This window comes from Danio rerio, chromosome 19 (assembly GCF_052040795.2).
Source record: "Danio rerio strain M-AB ecotype USA chromosome 19, GRCz13ab, whole genome shotgun sequence".
Taxonomy (NCBI): domain Eukaryota; kingdom Metazoa; phylum Chordata; class Actinopteri; order Cypriniformes; family Danionidae; genus Danio; species Danio rerio.
Window position 1 is genome coordinate 48,495,001 of NC_141039.2, and position 11,182 is coordinate 48,506,182.

General features: G+C 34.3%; 1 protein-coding gene across 1 annotated transcript in view; it reads right to left on the reverse strand.

Annotated features, from left to right (window-relative positions):
- Window positions 1-11,182, reverse strand: part of eif3hb (eukaryotic translation initiation factor 3, subunit H, b) — a 119,048-nt gene that overhangs the window by 84,613 nt on the left and 23,253 nt on the right. The window contains 1 exon segment of the mRNA NM_001035264.2: window positions 9,910-10,066. Within this exon segment, the coding sequence (NP_001030341.1) occupies window positions 9,910-10,066 (157 nt within the window).

Consider the following 11,182-nt stretch of genomic DNA (forward strand, 5'->3'; position numbering starts at 1 on the left):
TTATATTTAATAGTTTATTGTTAGTATTGTGGCCGGCAAGGTGGCTCAGTAGTTAGCACTGTCGCCTCACAGCAATAAGGTTCGAGTCTCGGTCAGTTGGTGTTTGTGTGGAGTTTGCATGTTCTCCCCATTGGTGTTGGTTTCCTCTTGGTGCTTCGGTTTCCCTTACAGTCCAAACACATGCGCTATAGTGTATGAGTGTGTGTGTGAATGAGTGTGTACAGGTGTTTCCCCAATATTGGGTTGTGGCTGCAAGGGCATCCGCCACATGAAAACGTATGCTGGAATAGTTGGCAGTTCATTCCGCTGTGGCGACCCCTGATAAATAAGGGATTAAGCAGAAGGAAAATAAACGAATAAAAGTTATTATTGTGAGTGTTACTTCATTGCGTTTGGCATTTGAAGCTGACAAGATGAGCTACCCCAGTTTCTACACCCTAATTTGAGATGGTAGTAGGGCTGGGCGGTATATCAAATTCTGGGGATATATCGATATGATTCCCCAACGCGATGCGGGATTAGGCTTTCCAATATCTTTCATACTGATATGGTTTGAGGTCACACGTGCACATTCTGAGCGAAACAGACCACTCAAAGGTAGCACGCGAGCTCCACTTGCACAAATGTGCGCATGAGCAAATGAATGATTCACTCCATGAGTCATACAAAAGATTTGTTCAAAATGAATAGGCTTGTTTGAGGTGCGCCTCGCCTTGGCTGCATTGTAAACGAGAGCAGGCGTGTGCAGTAAGAGGAGGGCTCAAAAATTACATCAGAAGTCGGACACTTGCCGAATCTCGCTGTTTAGCCACCTGGAAACGTCATCAGTGGCGGAGATCTAGTTGGCGTTTTTTTTATCGCAGACGAATGACCTCATGAAAAAATACTATGGTGATTTATAGTAAATATTATAGCATTTTTGAACATGTTTATTCAGTATTGGGTTGTGTTTATAGTTGTTGTGATACTGGAACTATACAATTTAAATAGGCTATTTTATAACATGGTTCAAAAGCACTAGTGTTTTTTAATGTGGGAGTGGATGCAATAGAAATATCACTGTTTTTAAAAAGATGGTCAGAATTACAGAAGATGAACAGCTCATTAACTAAAAGGGTGTATTAAAAATATAATTCTGTATATTCAACAAACGTTAAAAGAATAACAAAATAAACAGCGTATACAGCAAGAAAACTTTCAAGAAATCTAATTTGGCTACTTTATAAATGAAGTAGCCATAGCAAGATGCTTTTGAGTGACAAGTCATGACAAATGTTTGTTTGACAAATAAATTCTTAGGGGGTTAATTATATTGACATGCTTATTAGGTCTATATAAACTGCTTTTACTCCAGCCAGACTAAGATAAATAGCCCAATACTTTCTCCAGAATAAAAACTATTAGACTGTAGGAAAAACTGTGAAAATGTTCTTGGTCTATTAAACATGACTTTTGAATCCACATACATATACATATACATATGTGTGTGTGTGTGTGTGTGTGTGTGTGTGTGTGTGTGTGTGTGTGTGTGTGTGTGTGTGTGTGTGTGTGTGTGTGTGTGTGTGTGTTGTTTACTACACCCTTTTCACTTCTCATATGAAACCACACAAAGATGAGGCATAATGACAAAACAGTCTGATTATCTTTGTATTTCTGAATATATGTATATATTGGATTGACTTTCATTGAATAACGCTGCATAAAAATTACAATACAAAATTCACACAAACATACAAAAAGTAAAAATGACAACAAACAGGACATAAAACTGAGAGAGAAATAGAATACAGCACACACACATCCTAATGATTTATTAATAACATTTAGTTATATTACATAGGTCACGTTATGTTTTACAAAGATGTGTTTTGTTTTTGTTTGCGTGTAAATCTAAATAAATAACCATATGTAATGCTCTTTATGACTTTTTTTTTTAATTATCAACGAAAAATACAAAAAAGGTATTCAACAAATCCAGGTATAAACCTTAGTAAAACAAGATAATAAAGTGTAATGTGTCAGTCTCATCCAATCAGCATTAAGCTGTGTCGTCAGCCAGTCGTTTCCCATCATGCTTTTGGTAACGCAGTCTTTTGAGAGCAACTGCGGCCGACTGCTCCATCCGAGGTACCCGCCTCGCGATCGCGAGAGTTTTTTGGCGCACGTCAGCGTGACATCAGAGCGAGGCGAAGGCAAGGCGGACACATTTCTAACCGGCATGCATCTTGCGGTGATCACCGGTGATCGATTCTGCGCAGATTTTGGCCAAGTCAAACGAGCCTAATGTATCGTTCAAGAATGAACCATCACTGACCCGACATGGAGGAGCATGCAGCGCTGGTGGTGTATCGAAATCTGACTCCCCGGACAAATCTCAGTCCCCTGTCGCACAGCGCCTGCAGGTGTCACAGCGGTTTATCCAGCCTGATCTCACGACGAAACATAAGTATTTTACGTTTTGCCAGTTTAGTGCAGAGGTGGGCAAATTACTGCTGCGGGCCATATACGGCCCGCTGAACACCTTTATCCGCCCCGGAGTTTTTAAAATGCTGCTTTTGAGTAACACTTTGGTTCAGAATTAGTAAATTAATGATGCAATTACAAGTGAACGCCATGTGATGGCAGTATTGCACACGGTACAGTTAGCGCAACCAGTAGAATTAGAACACAATCTCGGATATTAAAATGCACTCGACCGTTAATGACTGAAACTGAGTCCGGCAAAAAAAAATTGAAGAATGGACAACAAAATACTTCTTTACCAATATCAGACAGAAAGCGGTAGGTCTAATATTTAAAGAAAGTATTGCTGTTTTTAAAGAATTACACCGAACGCGCTTTATGCGTTAAGAGGCGCCTCTTTTGAATGGTTTACTAAGGGTCGCGAGAGTTGCCAAGCGCCCTGCGCACCTTGCGTTTTAACCGCCTGCTGTGCCTCGCGTTTTTGCCGTAGCAGACTCCGGACTTTGTTCACATTAACACACTCATAATAACATGACTTGGAGTAACAAAGACTCAGATTCTTCTTGTGTTTTACCTCATAGTTTTATGATTGATATGAGCATATTTATAAAAGCTCAAATGAGATTGTTGTGAACTTGACTCTATTTATATAGTAATTGCTGGTTAAATGTGTTCATTTTTGTCTTATAATTTATTTTCCATGCACACATCCACTTTAAAAAGTTCTTTTATCGAAGATTTGTTAAGTTTTATGATGAGTGATCTGTATATTCTAAAAGCCGTGCACATTAGATTATTGTAACTTTGACTGAATAGTAAACTTTAAGAATTATTTTTAATGTGTTAATATGAGATTTCTATCAGACAATATCTTTTCTTTTCTCCACTGTAAAAATTATTACATTATTATTATTATTGTTGTTGTTGTTGTTGTTGTTGTTGTTGTTGTTGTTATTATTATTATTATTATCATTATTATTATTATTATTATTATCATTATTATCATTATTATTATTATTATTATTATTATTATTATTATTATTATTATTATCATTATTATTATTATTGTTGTTGTCGTTGTTGTTGTTGTTATTATTATTATTATTATCATTATTGTTATTATCATTATTATTATTATTATTATTATTATTATTATTATCGTTATTATTATTATTTTTATTATCATTATTATTATTATTATTATTATTGTTGTTGTTGTTGTTGTTATTGTTATTATTATTATTATTATTATTATTATTATTATTATTATTATTATTATATTTTATAAGGGATTATTTTATTGTTTTATTATGATTGATAGGTCAATATAAATAGCAGTGCACATTAATTTGACTTGTATATTTTACTTAATAATCTGTTTTATGTTAATGTGACATGTTTCTGTCTGATATTACATGTTCCATGCATACTGCTACTATAAATAAGTTATTTTTTGAAGAATTTGACATGTGGCCCTTGACTTGGTTTGCAAGAGACCCACTGAACCACCAAGATTTAGACACTCTGTTGAAGTCTACGAAAAACTCACACCTGTGCAGTGCATATGACTTCATTCCCCACATGAGTCATCTTTAAGCTTCAACTGTATATCTCCTAATAAGTACTGACAAAATAACAGAACATTTCCCTCCATTGCCATACATACATTCACATCACCAAGCTTTATTTTGTTGGCCCTCAAAAAAGCAGCCCCCTGATCAATTTTGGCCCCTTTTCGCTCTCCATTTCTGAGCCTCTACAGCCCATTACACTTTTAATAATGCAACCCAGCCTCATTCTGCCCACATCTGAGATCTCGAAGGCCGTAAAAAAAGCGAATAAACAACCCTCCGTTCTCATCCTATAAACATGGAGCCCAAACATTCACTGCGATACAGCTTTCTGTTGAATTACACTGCAATTTACTCCAGCGTTTACTAGCGCAACTATCGGTGATGACGTTTTTCTGCCTTGGTGATCACTGACAGGCTGGCAAACAGTAAAACGGAGGCTGCGCTGTGGTAAAACACAAAAGCATAGACTTATAGAGGAGTTTAATGTGTGGCAAAATGCGAGGACGAGTGATAAAAGTGAAATTAAAATTCACCCTGGTGGGATATAAATATATTTTATTTAATTTACATCTTGCCTTCCTTATTACATGCAACAATGGGGAAAAAGAAGGAGGATATTGTGCTTAGTTCAATTGAATATCACAAACAAACAAAAATTAACTAATTAATTTACAAATAAACAAAAACATAAACAAACAAAGAGAGAAAGAATATTGAACTTTTTTCTATTCAATATCACAAACAGAACAAAATGTTTAAATAAATAAATAAATAAATAAATGAATAAATAAATAAATACACAAACAAATAAACACACAAATGCATAAATAAATACACAAACAAACAAATAAACAAATACCCAAATTCACAAACAAATACACAAATAAACAAATAAATAAATAAATAAATAATATTGCACTTTGTTCTATTCAATATCACAAACAAACAAATAAATGAATACACAAGTAAAAAAACACAAGCAAACAAACAAATACACAAAGTTATAAATAAATAAATCAATAATAAGAATATTGCACTTTGTTCTATTCATTATCACAAACAGAAAAATAATAATAATTAAATATATAAATACACAAATAAATACACAAACAAAAAATAAATACTCAATTTCACAAATAAATATGTAGATGAATAAATAAATAAATAAATAGGAATTGTGCAATTTATTCTATTCAATATACCAGAAAGAAAAAAATGAATAATTAATAAACAAACACACAAGCAAACAAATAAATAAATACACAATAATAAATACACAAATAAACAAACAAACAAATACACAAACAAATAAATAAATAAACTAATTCACAATTAAAAAAGATCTTGCTCTTTTTACAAGTAAATAAATATATAAATACACAAATACCCAAAAATATAAATACACAAACAAACAAATAAATAAATAAAGATCTTGCATGTTCTATTCAATACACCAAACAGAAAAAAATTATAATTAAATAAATAAATACACAAATAAATAAATACACAAACAAATAAATAACTAAATAAATATATTGTGCTTTGTTCTATTCAATATACCAAATAAAAAATAAATAAACAAATACACAAATAAATATATACACAAACAAATAAATAAACAAATTCACAAATAAATAAATACACAAACTAACAAATAAATAAACAAACAAGATCTTGCGCCTTGGTCTATTTAATATCAGAAAAAAAAGAAAATCTGAAGTGAATAAATAAATAAACATGCAAATTAATAAATAAATAAATACACAAATAAATAAATAAATAAATAAAGGATTGTCACAAACAGAAAAAATTAAGCAAATAATAGATAAACATACAAATAAATAATCAAATAAACAAATCCACAAATAAAAAAAATCAAAAATGAACAAGTAAATAAATATATAGGAATGGTGCTTTGTTCTACTCAATATCACAAACAGAATAAAAATAAATAAAAAATAAACAAACACTCAAATAAATAAATATGCAAATAAATAAGCAAATAAACAAATAAATACATAATACACAAATAAATAAACAAATAAATAAGTACACAAACAAAAAAATAAATAAAAAAATAAGGATCTTGCGCTTGTTCTATTCAATATCACAAACAGAAAAAAACAAATAAGTAAATAAATAAATACACAAATATCAAGAAAAATCAGTATCAATCAATCGAAAAACTAACATATAAATATTAAAAAGAAATTGACCAACATACTGAAAAAGCTTAGAAGTACAAAAAAGAATCAAAAGCAAGTGGAAGAAGTGCAAGTGTGTGTTTCCAATCAAATGGCTGCTTACTGAATCAGAAAGTTGTTGACAGTCTTATCAGACACGATTTAAGGGAGAACGATCTACACCGCTATCAAACGGTGAACACATTTGCAGCATTCCCAGAAATCATATTTGTGTATATTCTTTATCTGCGCTCTATCAGAACTTAATGTAGCTCATCTCAATATCCATATCAGAGTCATTGGCTTTCTCCCCAAAGCTACTTATAATGGTTAGTTCAACACTTCTTCAGAGAGCCCACAATATATTCAGATAAAGATTACATTTCTGAGAAAGTCATCTGAGTGGCATTGAGTATTACTTTCAGCATAAGTACAAGGAAAAGCAATACAAAGCAAATAACACAAACATCAGCAACAAAAATGATGTTATACTTTAGGATCTGTTAGTGAAGCGTCATTTAGGAAATTAATCCGGAAGGAATCGTGGTGGTAAATAATTAAAGTTAAAAATTAAGTTACAGCAGGGAAGATAAGTATTGAACACATTAAGATTTTTCTCAGAAACAATGTTCGTCAAGGTGCTGTTGACTTGAAGTTTTCCCCAGATGTTGATAGCAACCAAAGAAATCCATATATGCAAGTAAACAAATCTAATTAGATTACAAATGAAGCTGTGCATAATAAAATGAAATGATGCCGGGAAAAAGTATTGAACACATGAAGAAAGGGAGGTGTAGTTCAGCAGTGAAAGCCCAGACAGCAGCTGAAATCTCTCAGTAGTTCTTCAGCAACCCTCTGCCCTTCCTCAGTGTAAATGAATATCAGCTGCTTCAGTCAGAAAATAAAAAAGAAGAGCAGAGCTGCGGCAAAATAATGAATAAAAAGACTGAGGATGTAGTCAAATAAATAAATAAATGGAAACATTGCGACTGCTAAGAGTGCAAGCAGGTAGGGACGGCTCACGGCCAAAAGCGCAACGGGCCACTGGGAATTCTCCCGGTACTCCCGATTAGCCAATGCGGGCCTGTTTTAACAGCAAAACAATTAAATAAACACCACAAAGTTTTCCACAAAACCACGTAATCAAGCATTTTCATTGCAAAAAAACTGATTTTTTTTTTGTGAAATCCAGGAGGGACTGCAATACCAGTGCGCTTTAGTTGCTTCAGTCTCAGGGTTTCCTTTATATAAATGACAGAAATAAATGATTCTTCAGGTAAAAATAAATAAATAAATAATTCAGATGTGCGCATTTGTGTATACTGTATGTCCACCAACGTGTTCCAGTGGTCGTCAAACAACACTGATGCAATATTGTCATAGATTTGCATCCATTTTCCAATATGATCCAGCAGCTTTAGGGGTAAAGTCTATCTCTCTCTGATTCTCTCAGTGTTTCCTTCATATAAATGACAGAAATCAATGATGCTCGAGGTCAAAAAAATTATAAAGAATTAGGATGTGTACATTTGTGTATATTTTTACAGCAAAACAATAACAGAATTTGAAGTGCACTTTGGGTTTTAGAAAAGCGGGTTATAAATGAAATATATTATTATTATAATCATTACATTTAGCAAAACCGCAGTCAATCATTATAGTTGCAAAATATCAGATTTTTTTTTTTTGTTAAATCCTGGAGAGCCCTGCAATACCAGAGTGCGATTTAGCTGCTTTGGTCTCAGAGACTTCTTTATATAAATTACAGAAATCAATGATTCTTGATGTTAAAGAATAAATAAAGAATTCAGATGTGCACATTTGTGTATACTGTATGTCCAACAACGTGTTCAAAAAGCCGTCAAACAACACATTATTGTCAAAGATTTGGATTCATTTCCAATATGATCCAGCAGTTCTAGAAGTAAAGTCTCATTCTCAGTGTTTCCTTCATATAAATGACAGAAATCAATGATGCTCGAGGTCAAAAAATTCATAAAGAGTTAAGTTGTGTACATTTGTGTATATTTTCACAGCAAAACCATAAAATAAACGTCACCAAATTGTGCAGCAAATTTTGCAAAACCAAGTAATCAAGCATTTTCGTTGCAAAAAAACTGATTTATTTATTTTTGGTGAAATCCTGGAGGGTCTGCAATACCAGTGTGCACTTTAGCCGCTACAGTCTCAGGGTTTTCTTTATATAAATTACAGAAATAAATGATTCTTCAGGTTAAAAAATAAATAAATAATTCAGATGTGCACATTTGTGTATACTGTATGTCCACCAACGTGTTCAAGTAGCCGTCAAACAACACATTACTGTCAAAGATTTGGATTCATTTCCAATACGATCCAGCAGCTTTAAGGGTAAAGACTAGTTTCTCTCTGTTTCTCTCAGTGTTTCTTTCATGTAAATGACAGAAATCAATGATTCTCCAGATCAAAAAGTAATAAAGATTTAAGCTGTGTATGTAACCCCACCGGCCCTACGCAACCCAAGCTGCCCCGAGCTGGAATCGAACCGGCGACCTTCCACATGGGAGTCAATTGCTCTAACAAGGAGGCTACAGATCTTGACCTCTAGTGACTGTCGCTAGAGCACCTTTAGAGGTCAGAGGAGTGAGGTTTACCTGCACAGCACTTCACTAACTGGCCTCCGTTACACTCACCCCCCTAAACCTCACTCCCATCCGGGTCACGGCACCAATGTAACCCTGCCGGTCCTACACCACTCAACCCGCTCCGACCTAGGATCGAACTGACAACCTTCCGCATGGGAGTCGGTTGCTCTAACAACGCTAAAGACAATGGACTCTAGCATTTGTTGCAAACGCGCAAAACGCTCAATTCGCCTTGCGTGTATCGCGCTATTCGCACCGCGACATTCGCGTCATTACCGAGGCGCCATTCGCGCGTATCGCGCCGCAGGATGTCTATTCGCGCGTTTGCATTGACTTGACATGTAAATCACTCGCGCTTGACGCGCGTGCCGCATCTGGTGTGAACGCAGCATTAGAGGTCAAAGGAGTGAGGTTTACTTGCACAGCACTTCACTAGCTGGCTTTCGTTACATGTACATTTGTGTGTATTTTCACAGCAAATACAATGTAAATGACAGAAATCAATGATGCTCGAGATCAAAAATTAATGAAGGATTAAGTTGTGTACATTTGTGCATATTTTCACAGCAAAACAATAAAATAAACGCCACAAAATTTGCCACAAATTTCCCAAAACCACGTAATTAATCATTTTAGTTCAAAAACATCAATTTTTCTTGTGAAATCCTGGAGAAACTGCAATACCAGTGCGCTTTAGTCGCTTCAGTCTCAGGGTTTCCTTTATATAAATGACAGAAATTATTCACTCTTGAGGACATAAAATAAATAAATAATTCAGATGTGTGCATTTGTGTATACTGTATGTCCAACAACGTGTTCAAGTAGCCATAAAACAACACTGATGTATTGTGTTCAAAGATTTGGATTCATTTTCAATATGATCCAGCACCTTTAGGGGTAAATTCTAATTCTGTCAGATTCTCTCAGTGTTTCCTTCATATAAATAACAGAAATCAATGATGCTCGAGGTCAAAAAATTCATAAAGAGTTAAGTTGTGTACATTTGTGTATATTTTCACAGCAACTTCACCAACAATATGGCCTTTAGTCGTTTTAGTCTCCTACCTTCATCAAAGTCAGCATCATCCTCAGTGTGCTGAGGGAACGGGAAGCAGTTGGTGATCTCCAGCTGATCCTCGACCACCAGCCCCAGCAGGACTCCCTGCACCACCTCACTGCCCTGACCTTCCTCCTGATAGTGCTTGATGATCTTCATCACCACCTGCAGCACAGAAACATAAGCACAAGCACAGCTGACCTTAATTCTGCTTCTCACCGTCCTATCTGCTTGTTAAGTCGTGACGTATTGAATACTGTTGCTGGATTTATGCCGATGCTCATTTGAATTGAGAAAATAATCGTTTTTGATCACTTTTTAGTCATATAACACATTGAATGATCACTTTAAATCATCACATTAAAGTGAAACTGATGTACAATCATGGTGTACATCACGGTCTCTGGACTTGCTGCATCACAGACACCAATAATTGAACAATTTCTAAAAAATGAATCACATTCTGTTCACCTGATATTAGACACAGATATATGTCATTTGATCGTGGTTTTCGAAAGTAATTCATCACTTTGTGTTAATACATTTGTTGAGCCTCCTCATACAGCTTGGTAGGGCGTTTGGATCCGGAGAGCCGCTTCGCTTGATGTCACACTTTACAAGCGGAAAGCCTAATGTTTAAATTAAAGTTAAAATGTGCTCTTTCTCAAGTGGTGAAAACCTGTTTATTTTTCCTAATGAACCCAAAAGATATTTTAAAGAACGATCAAAACTGGTAGCAATTGACTTCCATAGTAGGTAAAAAAAAAAAACTATGGTTGGGCCATCTCTGTGTTCCCTATGCTGGCGTGGGTTTCCTCTGGGTGCTCCAGATTCTCCCCCAGTCCAAACACATGCACTATAGGGGAATTGAACTAAATTGGCCAGAGTTTATGAATGAGTGTGTAGTGTGTGTGAATGAGTGTTTATGAGAGTTTCCCGGTACTGGATAGTTTTTTTTTTTGTTTGTTTGTTTGTTTTTTATTTTGTGCTTGTTTTGTGTTTTTTTTTTTAATTAGTGCTTGTTTTGTGGGTTTGTTTTGTTTTATTCTTTGTTTGTTTTGTGTTTTTGTTTTGTGTTTGTTTCATTTTGTGTTTTTGTTATGTGTTTGCTTTATTTTGTGTTTATTTTGTGTTCTTTTTGTGATTTTTGTTCTGTTCGTTTTGTTTTTGTTCTGTGTTTTTGTTTGTTTTATTTTGTGTTTGTTTTGTGTTTTTGTCAGTTTTGTGCTTGTTTAGTGTTTGTTTTTTGTTTGTTTTCTTCTGTTTTTGTTTTCTGTTTGT